Raw genomic sequence first — 26,030 nt, 5'->3', positions numbered from 1 at the left:
ATGGAAACTCTGGCATAGCTTTATTTTTTTTTAAATAAACCAGTCGAAAGTCCTTCCCGCGCCTTGCACGTTGGGTGGCACCAATCTCCGTTTCCATGGTACTTGGCCTCTCGCCAATGCAGCTAAGGTTACGGTGGGGGGCTTGTCCTCTGGTAACCGCAAGAGTTTGACTCCCCACTTGCATCTGTATTGCAGCGTGCCTTGCCAGATGGTAGTAGGTCCCATTTTTATGATGGTCTTTGGTATGACCCAACCGCGAATAGAACTCGCAATCTCCTGGCTGAGAGGCGGATGTGCTAACCACTAGGCCAACTCGCGGGAAACCATTCTGAAACCCTGAAGATATCCAACAAAGAAATTGCAAGAACTGTGATCATTTTTACCATGTGGATAACTCCCCTTATTTTATTTTATTTTTTTAAATTGTTGACAGTCAGTGTAGCAAATAATCTCATCTCATCTCTAGCCACTTTATCCTGTTCTACAGGGTCGCAGGCAAGCTGGAGCCTATCCCAGCTGACTACGGGCGAAAGGCGGGGTACACCCTGGACAAGTCGCCAGGTCATCACAGGGCTGACACATAGACACAGACAACCATTCACACTCGCATTCACACCTACGGTCAATTTAGAGTCACCAGTTAACCTAACCTGCATGTCTTTGGACTGTGGGGGAAACCGGAGCACCCGGAGGAAACCCACGCGGACACGGGGAGAACATGCAAACTCCACACAGAGAGGCCCTCGTCGGCCACGGGGCTCGAACCCGGACCTTCTTGCTGTGAGGCGACAGCGCTAACCACTACACCACCGTGCTGCCATAACAAAATATTTTGCTGCCTGTCACATCCATGCGCATCTGCACGCATTCGCGCCTGTGCGATTCGAACTCTCACTCGCGGGCTTCCGCGCTCTAAGCAGCGCACACCTCAAAGACCAGTTACATGCATCTGTCCCAGATTAGAACAATGGATCCTTATGTATGTTTTTTAAATACGTTTTATTTGCAAGTACAAAATAAATGTATTCTTTACAAAACTCGTTTTTTTTCTATAGCGACCTCCTATGTTTTCATTGCAAGGTATTAAAAATACAAGTTTTGGCCTGCTCTGAACAATTGTAAGCATAATTCTTTACAGCATAGTAGCACAGCCGAGTTAATTACAAATCATTGTAAAATTACAATAGCAGTGAGGAGAATATGAACAATCATGTAATAAGTAAAGGAGAAGTGTTCAAAGAATAAAACAATGATTGAACTGTGCTTGTTGCACAATAGGCATAGCGTATAACACAGCACATTTTAGTCCTTGGTTTTACTGAAAAAGTCCGTAGCTTTCATTTGTTGAAAACTCATGTGGTCTGACGAAATGAAGCATGTTTCATAGATGCGTGCCGTTCGTTGCAGAAGTATTGTTGCATTCAAACCATCTTAACCCATTTTCAGATAACTGTTCTTCTGAGACTGTTTTCAATTGCAGCTGCATAAAGTTAAATTTTGGGAGCCATGAGCTGACCGTGTGACGGCGGTTTTCATGTAATAGCGATCCGTATTATAACAGCGCTCCACTGTATCAGCTACGGATGAATGACTGTTCTTGATGCAGTTCCATCTGAGGGATTGGAGATATTACAGGTGTTCAGCTTAGGCTTGCGCCCTTGCCTTTACACATCGAAATTCCTCCAGATCCCTTGCATCGTTTAATAATGGTATGCAACATAGAAGGTGAAATATTCAAATCTTTGTTATGAACATCATTTTTAAACATTTTCAATTATTTTCTCATGCAGTTGTTGACAAACTGGAGAGCTTTGGCCCATCTTTGCTTTTCAAAGACGAGGCCTTTCCTGGATCCTGGTTTTGTGCCAAATTAGGATTTATAATCACCTGTTTCAAATCACATCATTTATTTAATTGCTTTACCTCATTACTCGCCCTAAATCGTCCAAACGTTTTTGGAATGTGTTGCAGGAATGGATGTACAGTATATTCACAAATGAAATGAGCTTGACCAGACAAAACATCTTTGGTTCATACTGTCTGCAATGAAATACTAGTCAAAGTAAATTTAGAAATCACTGCTTTTTTTTTTTTTTTTAATTTGCATTTTCCATACCAGCCCAGCTTTTTCTGATTTGGGATTGTATATACTAAATGTCATTAGGAACCAACATGCCTGAGGACTAAATGAAACCCTTTTGAGAGGTGTTAATAAATTTATGATGTGATATTTATGAGATGCCATCCATGGTGCTGAGTGCGCAGCAATGACTGTCACATATTACTTTAGTGAAGCTGGGACTTCCCATTGTTTTGCAGTCCTTAAAGAAATATTTTTGGAATTGCAAAGTGCACAGGATCAAGCCGATGAGGTGCCCATCATTTCATGGAAAAGTCTCTACAGCTTAAAGGAGATGCGCAGAACCTTGATTTTTAAATACATTTCTGAGTGGATAGTATCTCCATCCTTGACTCTTGTAAGCTGCATAAATGGGGATAAGAATATATATTTTTGAGAGTTAAAATCGACAGCAAAGTTGGCATTCGAGCTGAGCCAGCCGGCCCGGAGTGCGTGACGTCACAGCGGGAACCGGTTTCAAAGTGCATATCACGGGTAAGTTCAGGAGCAAGATCAGTGTAATTCTCCTATTTTATATTAAACTTTGGTCAAATATCTGTCACATTTTGTGCAATTTTTTTTACCTTGCGCAATACCAGAAAAATTCAGGTGAAATCAAGCCATTTGAGGCGAATTGGTCCGCCTCTGAAAAAACTTTTGCATTTGGATTTCCCGGCAAACATTGATTTTTGTGACATCACGTGCGGGACACCTCCCTCTGAATCCTACGTCAGCGCTGGTTTGTTTATGAGAAAACGACCTGGTGGTTTTCTGCAAATTTCTTCAACGTTATCACATTAAAATGGTTAACAGATGTATCGTAGGAGGGTGTAGCAACACCAATCTTGATGGGATTAGTACTCATCGTTTTCCAAAAGACCAGACAATGAGAGAGAAATGGGAGCGCTTGGGCTACACAGGCTGTGCACCGAAACTGTGCAAAGCTCTCGCAGCCTGCTTGCGCTTCCGCAGGTGACGTCACGAATCTGGCTCCAGACTCCCTTGGGATTTTTCCAGATGCGTTTTATTTTATTTTTTTCTGCTGTAGACAGATGGCCTTGTGCAAAATTACCCTTCTGGATGAGTGTGTAAAGGGACATACTTTTCATATTAAAAAAAAAAAAGAAATTGGTCCAGGATATGCACTTTAAGGCCGAGACCATTGACCGCTATAGACCAAAGTCATATAAATAAAAATTTATGGTGAAAGTAAGAAATACCGTTATCGACTTGCTCAACTAAGACTGATTTGACTTCATTGATTGTGGGTTCGTAGGCACCCAATGTGCCCGTGAACAACTCGCAAAACGCGTCCAAATCTTTGCAGTTTGAACGTTCTTGGGCCATGAATGCAACATAAATCCACCTTCTGTCATGTTGCTGCACCCGCCAGCAACACATCTATGTGGCATGGCGATAAATTGGCTCCAAATGGAAGTTCGAAGTTGCAGTTAGCGCGGTGTTTTAGTATAGCGAAAATGGCGATGAGACCGCTTCCTGTGGTGACGTCACAGATGTCAAGGTCATTCACTCAGACCGCTACCTGTATGAATCATTTTAATCAGAAAAATTACTACATTTAGATTTATTGTTAACGCTCAAAACTATTCCTGTGCCATTCTTGAGGTCTCAAGGCATTTATAAACAAAAAGTGAGGCCATGATTCTGCGTATCTCCTTTAAGGCATACAAGGGCCTTGTGGTATATGCTTGAGAGCAGGAGTGATTCCTGGACTGTTAGGTCAAAGCCACAGGAGTAGGTAACCTGGGTAGGAATGCCAAATCTCTCCATCAATTTGGGATGGCAAGGAAGGGTCTTCTGACCTCTACATAAACAGATATGGAAACCAAGTCCTTTCTAGCAATTTTGGGGCCACAAGCAGGCCTCTGGCATAGTTGATGAATTATTTGTAACATGAATAGCATCAGCAATAGAGGAGAAAATGTGTACAGTTGATGGAGAGGCCAGTTGTGGGCCAGTACATCCTGTCACACACCCCATTTCCACCAAATCAGTTCCAGGGCTGGTTCGGGGTCAGTGCTGGTGCTGGTTCACAACTCGTTCAACTTGCGAGCCAGCTGAGAACCAGTTTGCTTTTCCATAGCTCGCGGTGCTAACGGAAGACACGTCATTACGTCGTTGTATACGTCAGTTACATCGCTATGTTTGCATAAACCTTGGCGCGAATATCAAAGCAAAAACAACACGGAAGAAGCAGCAGCAACAACAATAATGGATGACTTCGTGTTTGTACAGCTGCTGCTTCTCGTCACTTAAAAATGGCAATCTTTCGCAGTCTTGTTATTGTTATTGGTCTTAACTCCGTCCCCCCGCTGACGTAAGTGGTTCTTTCCTCTGGCCCAGCAGAGAGTTGGTGCTAGCCTGGAACCGTTTTTTCTGGCCCCAGAGCCAGTTCTTTGTCAGTGGAAACAGAAAACCCGGTTCCAAACTAAGCACTGGCCCCAAACCAGCCCTGGAACTGCTTTGGTGGAAAAGGGGCAACAGAGACTTGATTTGTAGAATTCTGAATTTGAATTCCTGTCCCAAGAAGGCAAATGTTTAAAAACGCACCTTGCTTTTGCAGCGATGGGAGCATTAGCACCATGCAGACCTACAGAAGTGAACCAGTTCTGTGGTTGCAAAGTATGAATTACATCTAATAACTTTAGCAAACAAAAAAGGGTTCCATCTTCTGAACAAGAAATAATGTAGAGTTGACCACTGTTCTGAACTATGGGGTAGACCAATTTGATTGTGTCTCGGGGTTGTTGGGGTCTAATATCGATGAGGTCCTGCAGACAGGAAAAGTTGGGTGGCCATTAACTGGTTAAAGGCCAGGGAGTGTGGAAATTCCCACCAGGTTGGGAGAATAGAGGCACACCCAAGTCCAACTCTACTATACACATCAGTGTAAACCAGCTAATTTAGCAAGGTCAGTGGTACAAATGTGTAGTATGCTGATGGAAAACCACTAAGCCATGCTATCAGCTTGTACCAGTGGGCACACTGTTCAGCAACTGTTTAGAGTGTGAATGATCAGCAGATAGCAGAAGAAATTCCGTTTTATGAAATTCCTTTTGTGTACGTGTTTGGTCTGACATGTCTGAAGCTAGAAGTAGAAAGGGCATTGCAAATCCTGTGTCTTGCATCACTTTGTGTCGGAAGGTCTTGGCACATGCACGAGTGGTGATTCTTACCAATCTTAGCAGTTCAGAGGTGTGAAATAAAAGCAGCGTGCTTAATATTGACTAAAAAAAAAAAGAATGCTATGTGTTTACAGGCATCTCTTTGCGAGCTGAAACCGCACTGCAATTTCCAGGCAGTTTTAGCCTTCAGGAAGAAATTCCTCCATCGCCTGGTCACCCATCTGGAGAGACGCTGCACGAGTCGATGACCCGTCTGGAGAGGGGACTAACTTCTGGCACTTTGCTCATGCAATTTGAGGTCAGGATGTACAATTATGCCCATGCGTGAATACATGTTTTTGCCGTAGGCATGTCTGTCTGTCTGTCAAGCATGTGTGAAAATTGGTTGATGATCCGTGTGTGTGTTTTTTGATACAGAAGTTACACAGGAAGAAAGCAGAACTGTTAATGTCTTGTGCAAAACTGTCTGAGAACATGGAAAAGAATCGGTACAAAGATGTATTACCATGTAAGTTTCTTCTAATAATGTTTATTAAAAAAAAAGGCATTTGTTTCCTCCTGACAGGCAAAATTATGCGAGTGTTGAACCAATTCAAAATTCTGTAAAAAACATTTATTACTATAATTATGGTTTGTGATTCCCCCCCCCACACACACACACACACGCGTCTCAGCAGTCAGTGCTTCAGTCATTGTTATAGTATTTTTAGATTCTTTTTATTCAGTGTCTAAAAGGGTTTTTGAATCTGAACCTGAATGTCTTCATTGTTTTGTGATAGAGCTACAGTACGTTATGATTACAGATGCAAAGCTCTGAGACGTGAGCAGATTATAGTTAATCAAATGTATCATTGTATTTTTATTGTGTGTAAGGCTTGTGTTTCGGTTCAGACAAAATGCCCGTTAGAAACTAGTTAGATGAGGCATCTTTAGGTAATCCATAAATCCCCATTTCCTCATTCATTTCTCTGTCTCTCCCTCTACACCCTTTAGATGACATCACCAGGGTGGTGTTACAGACGGAGGAGGATAATTACATCAATGCAAGTCATGTGAAGGCTAGTACACACGCACGCACGTACTCCGACACAAATACATATACTTGTTAATCACTTATAGTACCTGAAGTTACACATTTTTGGTCTGTTTAAGCATTTAAGGATTAGGATGCTCTTTTAGACTTCACACTGTAAATTAACTACTGTATGTTAAAGGAACAGTCCACCGTATTTCCATAATGAAATATGCTCTTATCTGAATTGAGACGAGCTGCTCCGTACCTATCCGAGCTTTGCGCGACCTCCCAGTCAGTCAGACGCAGTCCGACGCGCTGTCACTCCTGTTAGCAATGTAGCTAGGCTCAGTATGGCCAACGGTATTTTTTGGGGCTGTAGTTAGATGCGACCAAACTCTTCCGCGTTTTTCCTGTTTACATAGGTTTATATGACCAGTGATATGAAACAAGTTCAGTTACACAAATTGAAACGTGGCGATTTTCTATGCTATGGAAAGTCCGCACTATAATGACAGGCGTACTAACACCTTCTGCGCGCTTCGACAGCGCATTGATTCGGAGCTCAGATATCAATGCGCTGCCGAAGCGCGCAGAAGGTGTTAGTACGCCTGTCATTATAGTGCGGACTTTCCATAGCATAGAAAATCGCCACGTTTCAATTTGTGTAACTGAACTTGTTTCATATCACTGGTCATATAAACCTATGTAAACAGGAAAAACGCGGAAGAGTTTGGTCGCATCTAACTACAGCCCCAAAAAATACCATTGGCCATACTGAGCCTAGCTACATTGCTAACAGGAGTGACAGCGCGTCTGACTGACTGGGAGGTCGCGCAAAGCTTGGATAGGTACGGAGCAGCTCGTCTCAATTCAGATAAGAGCATATTTCATTATGGAAGTACGGTGGACTGTTCCTTTAAATCTGGCAACCCAAAGGTTTAACTTAATCTTTTCACTGAAGGATATCGGTGAATAATAACCGAGATAAAGTCAAGGTCATTATTCACCGACATTCACAGAGCCTGAGGCGGATAATTGTTTAAATACACAGGTTGTCATTTTTACATATTATTTTTATTTATTTTTTTTAAATCATATTTTTTTAAAAATTGATTTCAAACTTCTAAAGTGGCAAGTAAATGTAATAAAGGCGCAGTGCAGGTTTGTCACCTCTCTATGCCGACTCGCGTAAAATACTTTTTTGTTTTGAAATGGATAAAATAAATCACAGTTCTACCTTACCTTTTGAATGACTATTAGACCAAACTTTGTATCATCTTTAGTGCTTTTAGGAACAGCACGTTCTTTCATAATTTGTTATTCTTCATCACGTACGGTGACGAAGCAATTAGCCGCCATTTTTCCGAGTCACTTGAGGTGATGATTGAGAAATGGTCAGAATTTCTCGACCAATCAGCGCACACAATTTCCTATAATCACCTCCATATTTGTACTAAATGCTAATGGTATTAGTATTAGCACAATACTATAGTATTAACACGAGTGTAGCGTACTATTAATGCAACAAGCAAAGTATGCTGTTCCTTCCATCCATCCATCCATCTTCTACCGCTTATCCGGGTCGCGGGGGTAGCTGCCTGATCAGAGCAGCCCAGACTTCCCTCTCCCCGGCCACCTCCACCAGCTCTTCCGGCAGAATACCGAGGCGTTCCCAGGCCAGCCGAGAGATGTAATCTCTCCAGCGTGTCTGGGGTCTCCTCCCGGTGACCAGGGCTCAACATTAACAGTAGCCCGATTGCCCGGGGCAACCATTCAATAGATTCGGACAACCAGACTCTCTCACAAATGCTTGCCCGATCGGGCAACTACCCAAATATGTCAACTTGTGTGAAAAACGATATTTATTCATTCATATTATGATGAAATTCCATCACGATTTGCGATTGTTTGACTCAGACCGCGTCCATGTTATCATTACGGGATGTTCAACAACTAGCGGAATTCACATTTGCACATCGCAGGCTCGCAATGCAGTTTCCCATTGCTAATAATTATCGCGTAGTGCATATTCAGTGTTCTATTCAGACCCTCCAGGATTTCGCGGTGTTGCGATTTGCAACTTCAACGCAAATTCAACCAATCCCCGCGAATTCAGGGCGGTGTTGCAATTATATCCAATCACCGCAACTTTCCCGCAAATTTGACCAATCGTTGGCGTCGTCTTGAGGCGAAGTCAACAAACTACCTTCCGCCTTACTTCCGTGTATACGTTCAAGAGAAGCAGCATGTGCGCAGTGTTGCCAGATTGGGCGGTTTTAAGTGCATTTTGGCGGGTTTTGAACATATTTTGGGCTGGAAAACATCAGCAGTATCTGGCAACATTGTATGATGTGCGAGTCAGTGTTTATATAGGCTTAAATTCTGTTACTGAAAGTGTGTTATGTTTACAGTGAAGGACTGTGTGCACTTTATTTTTTACTTAATACAAGAAATTAATGGATGCTGACATTTTTGCCAAAGTGATATTTTATTTTCCATTGTTTAGGCAGCTTCAGCATCATACTGTGAGATTCTGTTCAAATTTGTTTTTTTTTCTTCTATGAAGCCTGAGCCATTTATTTTATTAGTTTATAATTATTGTTTAATTTAGTCTTCAGGAGAGACTGCCTGCACACAGTACTAGTATTAATAGTTTTTTTTTTTCTTACATGAAAGCTGAGGCATTTATATTATATTTTAAGGTAACTTCATGTTGTGCTGTGAGGTTCTATGCACTTTAACTTTTGAACCAACAGGTGCATTTGGATAAGTAAAGCCTATTTTTCTGCATTTTTGTAGTCCTGGTAATCTTTTATATTGGTGAAGTTGTTTATAGGACCATTTCTCAGTGTCTTTTTTTTTTTTTTTAATCAATAGCTTTTCAGTAATAACTTAATATTTAACATATCACTCAATTTTAATCACAAAAAGAGAAAATCGCAACAATTTCTTGCAACTTTCATCGCAATTTTTTGGAAAACCCCCCCGCAACATCAGACATTTTAGCCCGCAACATTCACAAAAAAGGCCCGCGAAATCCTGGGGGGACTGACTATTGGGATGTCCTTCACTACATGACTAATTACCGCATTACTCGCATGGGGCGCTAGTGTCAATGCTTGTTGATACAGACAGCGTCTGAGAAGGTTGAATGAAAAATAAAAAAAAATGTAATGTTTGGGCAACCATGTTCTGAGTTCGGGCAACCAGATTTCTACAAATGGTTGCCTGAATGGGCAACCATGTCTCAAAGTTAACGTAGAGCCCTGCGGTGGTGCGTGCCCAGAAAACCTCCCTTGGGAGGCGTCCTCCTTTTGATATGGAGGAGCAGCGGTTCTACTCCGAGTCTCTCCCTAATGACCAAGCTTCTCACCCTGTCTCTAAGGGAGAGCCCAGCCACCCTGCGGAGAAAACTCATTTCTACCGCTTAAGTATGCTGTTATTTCACTGTGCAACAGTGGCGGCTCATCGATAGGGGCAGGTGGGGCAGAGCACCATATTCAGTACGTTGGCCTCAACAAATGAAGTCCTCATTCACCACGCCACATGTTTTGCATACTACTGAAATACTAATGACTTCTTTTGAACGATCAATTATTTAAATAATTCTTGCTATTTGACAGCCATATGCCAAAGTTGCATTCATTGCTTGCCTTACTAGATGCAGTCATGCCTCATCTAGTGGTCAGAAATGTGAACTGCAACATGTGCTATTAGATGCCAACTGCAGAAGGTATCACACTGCCCCATGCTCGCTTTACGAACATTTCGGTGGAAAAGGAGCAGCAGACGAGAGAGTTAATGGCAGGGTTGTCCGGGTCATGCCACACTGAGCTAGTTTTAAAATACTCTGTGGCTGTAACGGTTTGTTTTAATAATCGGAATTAAATCTAATACGTTTCTTCAAACAAAGGCAAAATCTAAGTGCATACAGTGCGTCTCTTTCTGTTGCAAGAAGTATTGCAAAGATTGGGAAAGGCTAAGGGGGATTATGGAGTGGATAATGTTCTTACATCAGAAACGTGTGTGCACTTTTTTAAAACCATATAATGGCTGAGAAAAAGAACGACGATATGTGTCCCTTTTCCAGTGCCTAAATTCTTGGGCTAGTTTATGGTCTTTTGTGTGTGGGTTTTTTTTTTTTAAAGATGTGGTTGGGCTGGAAATTTTGCTGAAACCCGACAGCCCTTGTTAATGATGATGATACCTCTTCTGTGCGCCTCACCTCATGACCATGTGCCGAACACACATGAACAAATCTAAGTCTAAATGTGCTCAAAAGGAGCTGCTAGACTGTATGCTGGGTGAGCTGTACGTTGACTCTCCGCTGCCTCTTACGGTCAGTCATTTATAGCCTGCCATAATTTATGCACTTGCACACACGTTGTGTCTCAGAAAAAATAAATAAATTACCAGAAATACCATTGAGAAATATAGCAACCTATTAACTAGGGTTTAGTGCAACTCCAGTTTCCTTCTTGTCTTACAAATTAACTTGACTCGTCTTGGGGAGGCTTACCAGGACAACTTGAAATGCTTAACTCGCAATACTCTTTTGAGTGAAGGCCAATTATTCACAAACGAACCCCTATTGGGAGTACATTTCCACCCAGAGTTTCCTTTTTTTATTTTTATTTTTTTAAAGGAAAGAGCAAACCAAATTATAAAACCTACCAAGAAGGTTCCAGACAATTCCCTAAGAAAATGAGAAGTAATACTACAGTGGTAGGCTTGGTCAGAAAGGTAGTGTTTTAAATGGGAATGAAAGCACACTATACAGTTGCACTTCTTTTAAGAGTTGTATTATGAGAGTTTGGTATTCTTTTGCTTTAACGTTAAGAAATGGAATAATCAGGTTTGACCTGCTGCTCATGGAAATTTTGAAGGTAAAGGCATCCATAATGTCACACCACAGGAATGTTATGCGTCCTGCCCTTCTCTTGTTTTGGTTTTTTGTCCCAGTTTGCCCCCTCCGACTGTTTTGTATTACTCTTTTTCACGTTTCTCTAACCAGTTTGATATCCTGCCATATGCTTGCCTTTTATAAGCATCTCAATTTCCTTGTCAGTCCCTCAAATTGTTTGTTGGCTGTCTACATCATTGCCATTCCACAACTATCTAATCTAACGTTTTCATTTTTGATGATCGCTACTGAGTGAAATATATTAATTGCGTTTCTAAATCGATAGAAGTAAAAAAGAGTATTATTATTTAACCGATGGTTGTGACATTTACAAACCAAGGACTTGGAATTTGGCCGGAACCATTGGAGAAGGCTCATTCTGGGGCTTATGTTCCTGATTTAAACCCTGTTCACCACCTAGCCCAGGCCAGTGCAGTGGAGATCCCTGGAGCCAGTTTTACAGAATTGAGAGTCGAGGAAAAGGTTTAGATGACCAGAGCTAGTGTGTGTGTGTGTGTGTGTGTGTGTGTGTGTGTGTGTTTTTTTTAGACTGAGCCAGCAGGTACCACGTTACAGTATATGGCAGCACAGGGACCATTGCCCAACACATGTACTCACTTCTGGAGGAGTGTATGGGAGCAGGGAGTCAGTGTGATCATCATGCTGACCACACTCACCGAGAGAGGACGGGTAGGTTCCATTTAAAAAAAAAAAAAAAGGTATGAGAGGCATTATAAAACATGTATATATTGACCCCACACTGCAAGCATATACACAGCTCCATTGAAATAAATGAAGAGAACTGTATTTGCACATTAAACACCAGAAGGAACCTATTCCGATGCCACACACACACACACACACACACTTTAATTGTGACTGCTGTATTCTTGTGCTCAGCTTGACTGTTGCTTGGTAACCATTTGGTCTTTCATAGGGTGATTTGATATTTTGTGGGCGTGCGTGCGTGCGTGCGTGCGTGTGTGTGTCTGCGTGCGCGTGCGCTTTGCTTAATAATCCTGGCACTGCTTTAGACCAAATGCCACCAATACTGGCCTCATCCTCCTGAAGTCAAGGACTATGACTACCTTCAAGTGTGCTGTCATTCTGAAGAGTGTAACCTGGCCTATGTCACCAGAGAGCTAACGCTCACACACACTCAGGTAACATACAGCTGTGTAAAGAGGGAAGACCTGATTTCTCCAGGTATCTGATTAGTACTATTAAAAAAATATATATATAAAATTTATTTTCAGAAGCAAAGTACCTAAAAGCTAAGTTTTAGGTAGTACACTCATTTAATACATGTACATGTATGCTTAATTAGTACAGCAGATTGCTATGCTTGGTTACTGTTTTTGTGACGGTGCAATTCCTCTTTCCTTATTTTCATTTCATTGACATTGTTTAAAAAAAAAAAAAAACTTCAACCAGAAATTTAGTGTGTGTGTGTGTACATGAGCATTTCTTTGCATGTGTGGTCATACATTTTCACAGGCTACACTACAGGACCACACACACACATGCATGCACACACACATGCATGATGATAGCTAGAGAACAGAGACCCATCTGTTGTAGCTGTTGGTGGGAGTTAATCTCAGCACGGGCAGCAGACGGAGGTTATATCACACATTCACTGGCCATACACCGTGTGTGTGTGTTTGTTTGTTTATGCCTGTGTGCGTAAGTGGAGATAGAATGGTAGATTAATGCATGATCTCACAATCAACTGATTCATTCTTTCTTCTCTGACCTTGCTGCAGCATTTGTTCTGGACCTCACATTGAAGCAAAGCACCTGCATTTGCAGTTTATAGCACATCTGATCAGCACTAGTAAATTCCTTCACTCATTGAAACAGTGGTGCTGTTGTGTTAAATTTAGCACGATGCTTTCAGAAATTGTGTACAGTATAGAATTTTCTTTGATGGTCTTTAATTACAGTGGTGCTTGAAAGTTTGTGAACCCTTTAGAATGTTCTATATTTCTGCATAAATATGACCTAAAACATCATCAGATTTTCACACAAGTCCTAAAAGTAGATAAAGAGAACCCAGTTAAACAAATGAGGCAAAAATATTATACTTGCTCATTTATTTATTGAGGAAAATGATCCGATATTACATATCTGTGAGTGGCAAAAGTATGTGAACCTCTAGGGTTGGCAGTTAATTGGAAGGTGAAATTAGTCAGGTGTTTTCAATCAATGGGATGACAATCAGGTGTGAGTGGGCACCCTGTTTTGTTTAAAGAACAGGGATCTATCAAAGTCTGATCTTCACAACACCTGTTTGTGGAAGCGTATCATGGCACGAACAAAGGAGATTTCTGAGGACCTCAGAAAAAGCGTTGTTGATGCTCATCAGGCTGGAAAAGGTTATAAAACCATCTCTATAGAGTTTGGACTCCACCAATCCACAGTCAGACAGATTGTGTACAAATGGAGGAAATTCAAGACTATTCTTACCCTCCCCAGGAGTGCTCGACCAACAAAGATCACCCCAAGAGCAAGGCATATAATAGTCAGCGAGGTCACAAAGGACCCCAGGGTAACTTCTAAGCAACTGAAGGCCTCTCTCACATTGGTTAATGTTCATGAGTCCACCATCAGGAGAACACTGAACAACAATGGTGTGCATGGCAGGGTTGCAAGGAGAAAGCCACTGCTCTCCAAAAAGAACATTGCTGCTCATCTGCAGTTTGCTAAAGATCACGTGGACAAGCCAGAAGGCTATTGGAAAAATGTTTTGTGGACGGATGAGTCCAAAATAGAACTTTGTTTTAAATGAGAAGCGTTATGTTTGGAGAAAGGAAAACACTGCATTCCAGCATCAGAACCTTATCCCATCTGTGAAACATGGGGGTGGTAGTATCATGGTTTGGGCCCGTTTTGCTGCATCTGGGCCAGGACGGCTTGCCATCGTTGATGGAACAATGAATTCTGAATTATACCAGTGAATTCTAAAGGAAAATGTCAGGACATCTGTCCATGAACTGAATCTCGAGAGAAGGTGGGTCAAACAGTAAGACAACGACCCTAAGCACACAAGTCGTTCTACCAAAGAATGGTTAAAGAAGAATAAAGTTAATGTTTTGGAATGGCCAAGTCAAAGTCCTGACCTTAATCCAATCAAAATGTTGTGGAAGGACCTGAAGTGAGCAGTTCATGTGAGGAAAGCCACCAACATCCCAGAGTTGAAGCTGTTCTGTACGGAGGAATGGGCTAAAATTCCTCCAAGCCGGTGTGCAGGACTGATCAACAGTTACCGGAAACGTTTAGTTGCAGTTATTGCTGCACAAGGGGGTCACACCAGATACCAAAAGCGAAGGTTCACATACTTTTTGCCACTCACAGATATGTAATATTGGATCATTTTCCTCAATAAATAAATGACCAAGTATAACATTTTGTGTCTCATTTGTTTAATTTGGTTCTCTTTATCTACTTTTCAGACTTTTGTGAAAATCTGATGTTTTAGGTCATTTATGCAGAAGTATAGAAAATTCTAAAGGGTTCTCAAACTTTCAAGCACCACTGTAGGTAATACGTTTGGATCAGCTGTCGGAAAACGCTAACTGGTGTGAGCAGGCCCCATTTGTAAAGCAGCCTTCTAAATCATCTTAGAGTAAATTCAGTGATGTCATCAAATATCAGATTGCTGCCTTAAAGGGCTCCTCCAGCAGATTTACTCTTAAATTTATGTTAAGTAAAAGTATTTGTAGATTTCAACAGTCAAAAGTTCATGTTCGGAGACCAAATAGTCTCATCTCATCTCATTATCTCTAGCCGCTTTATCCTGTTCTACAGGGTCGCAGGCAAGCTGGAGCCTATCCCAGCTGACTACGGGCGAAAGGCGGGGTACACCCTGGACAAGTCGCCAGGTCATCACAGGGCTGACACATAGACACAGACAACCATTCGCACTCACATTCACACCTACGGTCAATTTAGGCCCTGTCCACATGGCAACGGAATCAGGTGAATCTGATAAAATTGTTTATCGTTTCGGACTGGCGTCCACACGGCACCGGCGTTTTGGGTGCCCCAAAACGAAATCTTTTGAGAACGGGTTCCAGAGTGGAAAGATCTGGCAACGACGCCGTTGCGAAGTCGTCTGGATGAGTAGAACGGATTTGTTTACGATGACGTCACAACCACATGTGCTTCACGCCGGGTAGAAGTGTAACTAACTCGATGCGAGTTGTCAACAAATCCTATAACTTGGTTCATGAAACACGCTTACAAAATATTTTCACTGTGAATATTTATTGTGTAATGGTGCAGAGAGAGAGTGTAGCCCTTAGGGCAGAGTCAATCCCGCCAGCAAAAATAGGGGAAAAAAGGAGCGATCTCACCTCTTCAGATGTTGGTTTAAGTCCTACAATACATTCCTCAAAAAGAGCGTAGAAGAACAAATTAATCCATCAGCGTGTAGCATTCAATTTATTCCGGACCATTAAAGACTCCGCCTTCCGCGTAGAATCATACGTCATCCTCGCCGCCATATTGGATGGGTTAAAGCGGAGAATAAAGATGCCTTATTCATGTGCTGCGTTTAACTGTACCAAGAGGTTTGCCGTCCAAACGAGATCACATGGGATTATCTTTCACAGGTGAGACTGGAAAAATACTTTTCACTGTATTTGGTCATTATAACGTAATTTTACGAACAGATTTTTCTGACTTTGTGGCTAATATGAAGTCTCGCGCATAAGTTTATGCACATGCGTCCTTACTACTTCTATTGTTGTGGTGTCTCCGATGGGACCGTCTTACAGCGCACCTAGAGGTGTGGCATGTGTATTGCATCGTTTTCAGCAAGCGTTGCGTTGCCATATGTACCTGATATTTTACTGATCCGTTGCCCATGCGGACACGATTTTTATTTTTTTAATCTCGTTGCCGTTGTCGTGTGGGTGTAGCCTTAGAGTCACCAGTTAACCTAACCTGCATGTCTTTGGACTGTGGGGGAAACCAGCGCACCCAGAGGAAACCCACGCGGACACGGGGAGAACATGCAAACTCCGCACAGAAAGGCCCTCGCCGGCCACGGGGCTCGAACCCGGACCTTCTTGCTTTGAGGCGACAGCGCTAACCACTACACCACTGTGCCGCCCGGCATGAATCCATTTCTTGCGAATAGTCGGACAATTCTGGCCAGGTAAACGGTGAAAATGTATCTTCTCGTCCTTCTTTTTGGCATCATTTTGGCATTTATATGCTGCACAATGGGGCATACTTATTTAAAAATCTATAAATTCAGTAAAAATACTTGTAAAACTAACAACCACAATGTAAGCAGAGGATATAAACAGCCGAGTTGCTCCAAACTTCCGCTAAGCCACGTCATTGCATACGTCACTTCTGCGGGAGGCCCGTCTGGTATTTTAATAAAAATTAATTTTTCTAGAACACTATTTGGTCTCCGAAAATGAATGAATGACTGTTGAAATCAATGATTACTCAAAGGAACAGTCCACCGTACTTCCATAATGAAATATGCTCTTATCTGAATTGAGACGAGCTGCTCCGTACCTGTCCGAGCTTTGCGCGACCTCCCAGTCAGTCAGACGCGCTGTCACTCCTGTTAGCAATGTAGCTAGGCTCAGTATGGCCAATGGTATTTTTTGGGGCTGTAGTTAGATGCGACCAAACTCTTCCGCGCTTTTCCTGTTTACATAGGTTTATATGACCAGTGATATGAAACAAGTTCAGTTACACAAATTGAAACGTAGCGATTTTCTATGCTATGGAAAGTCCGCACTATAATGACAGGCGTACTAACACCTTCTGCGCGCTTCGGCAGCGCATTGATACGGAGCTCAGATATCAATGCGCTGCCGAAGCGCGCAGAAGGTGTTAGTACGCCTGTCATTATAGTGCAGACTTTCCATAGCATAGAAAATCGCTACGTTTCAATTTGTGTAACTGAACTTGTTTCATATCACTGGTCATATAAACCTATGTAAACAGGAAAAACGCGGAAGAGTTTGGTCGCATCTAACTACAGCCCCAAAAAATACCGTTGGCCATACTGAGCCTAGCTACATTGCTAACAGGAGTGACAGCGCGTCTGACTGCGTCTGACTGACTGGGAGGTCGCGCAAAGCTCGGACAGGTACGGAGCAGCTCGTCTCAATTCAGATAAGAGCATATTTCATTATGGAAGTACGGTGGACTGTTCCTTTAACACAAGTGTAAGAGTAAATCCACTGGAGGATCCCTTTTAAAAATCAAAATCATATGGGATTGTGTGGAATCCTGAGTTTTACACCCCTGGTGGACCAAGTCATAAATTGTCAGTTTATTGTTATTCAAATGTGGCTTAAGTCATTTGTAAAAGTTAATACTTGGTCAATCTGCATTAATAAATTGCACTGCAACTCCATTGTACTCCTGTCAGCCCAAAATGGAAAATTTGTAAGGCATTCTGTTTTGAAAATTGCTCTGCTATGAAATGATTTATGCTAATTAACCAAGATCAATTTGTCACTGTAGCAAGGTTTAATTGCTTCCGTTCTTCCTAAGAGTGCTTGAATGTGTTAATTATAAAACTGCTTGTGTGTGCGCAGTTTCCAGTTTGTCCCAAGCACCTATAAATGATTAGGAATGGGTGACATTGCATGTCATATTTAATCATAACCATGTGTATGGAAGAGATACTCATGGGACGTGCTGAAAAGCTCTCGTCAGTTAGCCGTTTGTAGGGGCGTGTCTATATATACCGGTTTTTGTGTCTTTGTTTTTCCGCTTCAGTATCTTCGTAGTCTAGTAGGGGAAAAGAAACGTGCCCAGACATGCATTTTCCTTTCAGCAAACACTTGTACGCTCACTCTCTTTCTCTCTCGCTCTCATTCACACACATTTTCTCTCTGTCTCTCAGCTGGGTGAACAACGCTCTATTACACACCTACAGTATGTGGCCTGGCCAGATCATGGGGTCCCAGATGAGTCTTCCGACTTCTTGGACTTTGTCCAGGCAATGAGAAGCAAACGAAGGGGCACTGAACCACTTATGGTCCACTGCAGGTAGGCACCAAACACAAATTACTGGCACCCATCAAGATGATGGGCAAGAATAAATATAATTTTTTTTTTTTTTAAATGAGCGAGAATTAAAAAAATAAAAAAAAAACAGTACAAACAATTCACATTTTCCACTCAAACACTGAGAGAATACACTTTTCTCAATTGTTTTCTCCCAAAAACATATATATAGTGATATTATTGGCATCTACAACCCCTGGCAAAAAGTATGGAATCACCAGTCTTGAATGAGCACTCATTCACACGTTTTATTCTGTAGAACAAACTCAGATCACAAACATGATACAATAATAAAGTCATTCCAAAGTGCACCTTCTTGGCCTTCAGAAACACTAAAAGAAATGAAGAAAAAGCATTGTGGAAGTCAGTAAATGTTACTTTTATAGACCAAGCGCAGGGAAAAAAATATGGGAATCACTCAATTCTGAGGAAAAAAATATGGAATCATGAAAAACAGACAAACAAAAGAACATTCAAAACACATCACTAGTACTTAGTTGCACCACCTCTGGCTTTTGTAACGGCTTGCAGTCTCTTAGGCATGGACTTGATGAGTGACGAACAGTATTCTTCATCAATCTGGTGCCAACTCTCTTTGATTGCAGTTGCCAGATCAGCTTTGCAGGCCGGAGCCTTGTCGTGGACCATTTTTTTTCAATTTCCACCACAAGTTTTCTATTGGGTTGAGATCTGGACTATTTGCAGGCCATGACATTGACTGGATGTGTCTTTCACCAAGGAATGCTTTCACAGTTTTTGCTCTATGGCACGATGCATTGTCATCTTGGAAAATTATTTCATCATCCCCAAACATCTTTTCAATTGAAGGGATAAGAAAACTGTCCAAAATGTCGATGTAAACCTGTGCATTTATTGAAGAAGTAACCACAGCCACCTCCCCAGTGCCTTTGCCTGACATGCAGCCCCATATCATCAAGGATTGTGGAAATTTGGATGTTTTCTTCAGGCAGTCCTCTTCATAAATCTCACTGGAACGGCACCAAACAAAAGTTCCAGCATCATCACCTTGTCCAATGCAGATTCGTGATTCATCACTGAAGATAACTTTCATCCAGTCATCCACAGTCCATGATTGCTTCTCCTTAGCCCATTGTAGTCTTGTTCTTTTCTGTTTAGGTGTCCATGATGGTTTTCTTTTAGCTTCCCTATATGAAAATCCCATTTCCTTTAGGCAATTTCTCACGGTTCGGTCACATACTTGTATATTGACTCCAGCTTCCTCCCATTTATGCTTCATTTGTTTTGTTGTACTTTTTCGGTTTTCAAGACATATGGCCTTAAGTTTGTCTTGACGCTTTGATGTCTTCCTTGGTCTACCAGTACACTTGGCTTTAAAAACCTTCCCATGCTGTTTGTACTTGGTCCATATCTTCGATACAGCTGACTGTGAACAGCCCACATCTTTGGCAACCATCCGTGAAGAGTTACCTTCTTTAAGAAGTTTGACAATCCTCTCTTTTGTTTCAAGAGACATCTCTCTTGTTGGAGCCATGATTCTTGCCAATCCACTTGGTCCAGCAGCCCTCCAAGGTGTGATAACTGCCCTGTTTCTAACTGCAGACTAACGAGCAAATCTAATCTGAGGCAGGAGTCAATTTAGGGAAAGGAAATTGACTGGGTGAGTCCTTATTTTCTACCTGAAAATTGAGTGATTCCATATTTTTTTTTCCCTGTGCTTGGTCTATAAAAGTAACATTTGCTGACTATCACAATGTATTTTCTTCGTTTATTTTAGTGTTTCCGAAGGCCAAGAAGTTGCACTTTGGAATGACCTTTATTATTGTATCATGTTTGTTCTACAGAATAAAACGTCTGAATGAGTGCTCATCCAAGACTGGTGATTCCATACTTTTTGCCAGGGGTTGTATATAGAATATCTAAATTCATACAAACACCCATTAGCTGATATATACAGTCATGAGAAAAAGAAAGCATACCCTCCCTTAATTCTATGTTTTTATTTATCAGGGCCTAAATAACAATTGTGTAGTCTTTACCAACTTCTTCGATAAACAAGCAAATATCCTTATGTGACAACAACAAAAAAAATATTTTATGTAGTCATTTTTTTTTTTTCCAAAAAGTAAACCAATATTCTGAAACCATGTGTGAAGAAAACAAAAAAAAAAGTACATCCTATAATTTGGTAACGTGTAGAACCACCTTCAAGAACAATGACTTGAAGTAGATGTTTTCTGTATGAATTTTAGTTTATCACGTCATTTTGGTCCATTCTTCTTGACAGCATTGCTTCAGTTCCTTGATGATTGAAGGCATTTGTTTATGCGCAGCTCTCTTAATATCCCACCAGAGCATCTTGATGGGGTTAAAGTCTGGCTCGTTCCAACATAATCCCCCCCACACTTATTTCACCATTCAGATGTCAATTTGCTGGTGTGCATAGGCTCATTGTCCTGTTGCATGACCAAATTTTGGGTCCAGCTTATGCTGCTGGACAGAGAGCCTCACATGCGTGTCAAGGATATTCTGGCATAAAGTGGAGTTCATTGTGGTTGCAATGACTGCATGTTTCCCAGGCCCTGTAGTTGCAGAACAAGCCCAATTCATGACCACTCCACCCTACTTGACAGTTGGTACAGGTATGAGGTGTTTCTGGTGATGTGCTGTGTCTTTGATTTTCACCAAAGATGGCGCTATGCCTGATGACCAAGCATCTTAACCTGGATCTTTTCAGTCCAAAGGATATTGTTCCAGACCTTTTGTGGTTTGTTCAGATACGATTTTGCAAACCCAAGTCGTGCTGCCATAACCTTTTTGGAAAGTCTTTTTCCTTGTCACCCTTCCATGAAAGCTGTACTTGTTCAGTCTTGTTCCGATTGTGCCATCATAAACATTTTAGTACACTTACAGAGGCCTGTAAGACACATGATGTAGCTCTTGGGTTTTTCCTTTATATCTCGTGAGCATTAAACAGACTGACCTTGGACTTAATTAGCTGGAATGCCCACTCCTGGGAAGATTTGGCAATTTCTTGAAGGTGCTCCATTTGTAAATAGTCCTTTTTGCTGTAGAAGGATGAATTTCAAATTGTTTGGTGATGGCCTTATAACCCTTCCCAGACTGATGAGCAGGAACAGTTGCTTGTCTAACGTCATGGCTGACGTTCTTTCTTCTTGGCATGATGTAGACACACACACATCTGAGTGCTCCAGAAAACCAAACTTCCAAAGGTTCTGCCTTTATAGAGGGAGTCACATTTCTTAATGATTAACTAATCTTGTGCATTTCATTAATAACATCTGGCTGCTAATTGCTATCTTTAGGATTGTGGGAGGATATAGGAAGAGTGTTTCCCACCTGGTTTCTGACTGTTGGTTTACTTTTTGGGGAATAAAATGAATACACATTGAAATCTGTTTTTGTTGTCACCTGAGGTTCTTTGTTTGTAAGTTAGTGAGGACTAAACAATTATTTAGGTCATGATGAATAAAAACATCAAATTGAGAGAGGGTGTACTTTCTTTTTCCCATGACTGTATTTTTATAGGTTTTTTTGTTTTGTTTTGTAATTGCCATTTCAGTCTTAGGGTTTGAACTCTGTTCAAATGTTCCTTATGCTTACCCCACTGTTCCTGTCTTACAAGGAAAGGATCCCACCAGAGAGGTGGTAGTGTGCCATATGGGTCATCAGGGGCACCAGCTTGTTAGAATTTTCAGTAATTAGTCAGGAGACTGCCTGGCGACTTGTCCAGGGTGTACCCCGCCTCTCGCCCATAGTCAGCTGGGATAGGCTCCAGCTTACCTGTGACCCTGTAGAACAGGATAAGCGGCTACAGATAATGGATGGAGTCAGGAGACTGGTGTTTTTGATGTTCTTAAAGAATCTTCAGATCAGCTTTTTGACCAACAGAAGTATAACTTTGGAAAAGCGACACAAGCTCAATCTACCAAACACATAGGCCTGTTTTATATAATAACGAAGAGAGTGGAGAGGAAAAAAAAAAGAAAGGAGGCCTATTGCTGCTTGAATCAGGGACTTTTATTACCACTGACTTCTTTAGTGTGTTGTCACATCGTACCAGAACACAAGGAATACGAAATGTATCATACAGCATATAGAGATGACCTAGGCTCAAATCCATCCCAAATAATCTGAAATACATGGCTGAGCATAAAACCTTTAGATAAAGGTCATAGAATCGGAGGCAAATAATTATTTCAATGTAAAGGAGCTTTAAAAAGATGAGTGATCCAAGGTTTTGTAGCCTTCGTTGATGGTACAGGAAGAGGCTCCTGCTGTTTTTCTCCAGGACAGGCATCCCAGAATATTAAATGTGGTGTTCTGATCATTTTGAAATGAGTGTTTAGCAGGGAAAATTGTTTTTCCATAAGGAAAAAAAACCTTGTAATTTAACGTCATTTATTGCATGCATTATACAATCCCATTCCAAAAAAGTTGGGACACTGTGCAAACAATAAATTACAATGTGATAATTCTTGCAAATCATGGAAGCCCTGTATTTCATTGAAAATAGTATAAAGACATATCAAATGTTGAAACTGCAAAATTTTGTTTTTCTTTGAAAAATAGATGCTCATTTTGAATTTGATGTCAGCGACATGTTTCAAAAAGTTGGGACAGGGGCATGTTTACCACTGTGTCTACTTTTAACAACTCCGTCAAGGTTTGAGAACTGAGGAGAGCAAGTGCTGTAGTTTTGAAAGAGAAATGTTGTCCCATTCTTGCTTGATGTACTGTACAATTTCAGTTGCTCAACAGTTTGGGGTCTCTCGTCATATTTTGCGCTTCATCATGCACCAAGTGTTTTAAATGGGAGACTGGTCTGGATTGCAGGCAGGCCAGTTTAGCACCCGGACTCTCTTACTACAGAACTATGCAGTTTTAATATGTGCAGAAAGCGATTCGGCATTGTCTTACTGAACAAAGCAAGTCCTTCTCTGAAAAAGAATTTTTTTTTTCTGGATGGCAGCATATTGCTCTAAAACGTGTATATACCATTCAGTATTAATGATGCTTCCCCAGATGTACAAGCTACCCATGTCATGTGCACTAATGCACCCTCATACCATCACGGATGCTGGCTTTTGGACTGTAACCTGATGATAAGCCGGATGGTCCCTCTCCTCTTTAGCCTGGAGGGCGTGGCATCCATCATTTCTATAAAGAATTTCTACTTTTGATTTGTCAGACCTCGGGACAATTTTCCACTTTACCTCAGTCTATCGTAAAAGAGCTCGGGCCCAGAGAAGGTGGTGGTGTTTCTGGATATTGTTTATATCTGGTTTTAACTTGCATTTGTGGATGCAGTAATGAAGTGTTTTCACAGACGATGGTTTTCTGAAGTGTTCCTGAGCCCATAGAGTGATTTCCACTACAGACACGTGTCTGCTTTTAATGCAGTGTCTCCTGAGGGCCTGAAGATCACAGGCATCCAGTGTCAGTTTTCAGCCTTGTCTCTTGCATACAGAGATTTCTCCAGATTCTCTGATTCTTTTAATGATATGTACCATAGGTTATGTGATCCCCAAATTCTTTGCAATTTTACATTAGAGGAACGTTATTCTTAAATTGTTGCACTGTTTGCCCATGCAGTCTTTCACAGAGCGGTGAACCCCTCCCTATCTTTACTTCTGAGAGACTCCGCCTCTCTGGGATGCACTTTTTATACCCAATCATGTTACTGACCTGTTGACAATTAACCAAATGAAGGTTTGTTTTTTTTTTAATAATAAAGTATTATACAACTTTTCAGTCTCTTGTTGCCCTGTCCCAACTTTTCTGAAACATGTTGCTGACATCAAAATGAGCATATGTTTTTCAAAAAACAAACTTTCTCAGTTTCAACATTGATATGTTGTACTATTTTTAATGAAATCTAGGGTTTCCATGATTTTCCAAATCTTCACATTTTGTTTTTATTCATGTTTTACACAGTGTCCCGATTTTTTTTTTGGAATTGGGCTTGTAATATTGGGGTTGACTCTACCTGTTAAAATTACATGCTTAAGTAAGGAAACGTGCGCCTATGTTTTCTTCAGTGCTGGGATTGGACGGACAGGTGTGCTCATCACCATGGAGACTGCCCTGATCCTGATGGAGGGGGCACAGCCAGTGTATCCTCTTGAAATTGTTGCTTTGCTGAGGGAGCAAAGAGCCATGATGGTCCAAACTTCGGTATGCACAGTATTTTCAGTTCCAGCGCTTTAATATCTTGTGGAGGACTTGCACATTCATATGGCACTGCAGACTATTGTTCATCTCTCTCTCTCTCTGTGTGTGTGATTATTTTTCAGTGCCAATTCAGCTTTGTATGTCAGGCTATCCTGCATGTCTACCGAGAGAGATTCAAACACAGCAACACAACCTGCAGCTGACAAGAGGAGGACAGGAGGAATGGATATGAATACAGATAACAAAGAGATTAAAAACCAATTGGTTGTTGGGTATGATGGATGATAGGTTGTAAGAGGGAGATTTAACCAGGTTTTTGTCAGGTCTTCTGTTTTCAGGGGGCAGAGATAAAGACTGACGCAAAAGCAAAGCAGTAAAAAGTAAAGAAAGTGATTTAATAGAGATGTATAGTAAAGGAAAATTTGGGATCTACACTACTTATGTACACGACTGTAGTGCTTTAGCTTTGAGGTGCAGGTCACAGTTCCACCTGGATTCATTGCCTCCCTGACGTGGAATCATCCCTCATCTTGGGGTGGGAGGAATGCTGAAAATGAAAACTGGATTTAAAGAATGTAAACTGACTCGCAGTAGACATTCTATACATCTTTAGCGAGATTCAAAGTTTTGCTCTGCTTGTTAAAGGTAAATATGCAGTAAGTCATCCAGGCACTTACTGACACGGATACACTGCCATGCTGCTAATAACCAGACCTTTACTACACACAATTTTACAATCAAGAGACCAAAAAGCAAGACCACCAGTGCCCTCAGAACTGTGTATCTTCATTTATGGCTTGCAAGAAGGTTCTGGGTTCGAGCCCAGCAGCTGGCGGGGGTCTTCGTGTGGAGTTTGCATGTTCTCTCCGTGTCCGCATAGGTTTCCTCCGGGTGCTCCAGTTTCCCCTACAGTTCAAAGGTTAATATGGGACGACCTTGGGCTGAGGTGCCCTTGAGCGAGGCATCCAACTCCCAACTGCTCCCCAGGTGCTGTTAGCATGGCTGCCTACTGCTCTGGGTATGGGTTAAAGGCAGAGAAAGTTCTTCTTATTCATTGTTACTGCCTCATTTTGGTCGGTGTCATGGTGGATCTGGATTGTCGGAACACTGGGCATGAGGTGGATAAGACACCAGTCCATCTCTCACTATAAACATGCATTCACTCTTAAGATAATTTGATGTAATCAGTCCACCTATTGAGATGTTTTTGGAGATGGGAAGAAACCGGAAAACCTGGAGGAAACCATGGACACAGGGAAAACGTGCACCGGATCTTAAGAAGACAAAAAGCACTTTGCCACTTTTAGACCTGTATAATTCTATAGGATGCACACAAAGACGCAGTCTGAATAGAAATACTATTACAATCGATCAGTTATCACTTTATTATTAAAGAAATAAATAAATGAAATATTTATTTTGGCTTCCCAAGTTTTTGAGTGGTGTGAGTTAGATCGATTCTTTGCCATTGCACGTTACTATACGACGAAACACTGTTTGAGGGCTCAGATCACAGCAGCATATCAATAAATAAAAATGAATATATATATATATATATATATATATATAAAACAGCATAATGGCATACAAGCAGCAGCAGTATAACAGTATATACTTAAGGTG

The 26,030-nt window shown here is 41.4% G+C and overlaps 1 protein-coding gene across 2 annotated transcripts in view; it reads left to right on the top strand.

The window, feature by feature from the left end:
• ptpn3 (protein tyrosine phosphatase non-receptor type 3) overlaps positions 1–25,824 on the top strand; it is a 92,066-nt gene extending 66,242 nt beyond the window's left edge. The window contains exons 19-26 of one of the 2 annotated variants that reach the window (XM_060900143.1): positions 5,400–5,563; positions 5,683–5,773; positions 6,259–6,323; positions 11,733–11,873; positions 12,218–12,346; positions 18,070–18,215; positions 24,275–24,410; positions 24,530–25,824. In XM_060900143.1, the coding sequence (XP_060756126.1) occupies positions 5,400–5,563; positions 5,683–5,773; positions 6,259–6,323; positions 11,733–11,873; positions 12,218–12,346; positions 18,070–18,215; positions 24,275–24,410; positions 24,530–24,610 (953 nt within the window). In that variant the 3' untranslated portion in view covers positions 24,611–25,824. The remainder of the gene's footprint in view (positions 1–5,399; positions 5,564–5,682; positions 5,774–6,258; positions 6,324–11,732; positions 11,874–12,217; positions 12,347–18,069; positions 18,216–24,274; positions 24,411–24,529) is intronic. The other variant, XM_060900144.1, reaches the window with a different exon arrangement.
• The last annotated feature ends 206 nt before the right edge of the window (positions 25,825–26,030 follow it).

The sequence above is a fragment of the Neoarius graeffei genome, chromosome 19 (assembly GCF_027579695.1).
Source record: "Neoarius graeffei isolate fNeoGra1 chromosome 19, fNeoGra1.pri, whole genome shotgun sequence".
In the NCBI taxonomy this organism is placed as follows: Eukaryota; Metazoa; Chordata; class Actinopteri; order Siluriformes; family Ariidae; genus Neoarius; species Neoarius graeffei.
The sequence above is the reverse complement of the archived record's forward strand: the minus strand, read 5'-3'. Positions and strand labels throughout refer to the sequence as shown.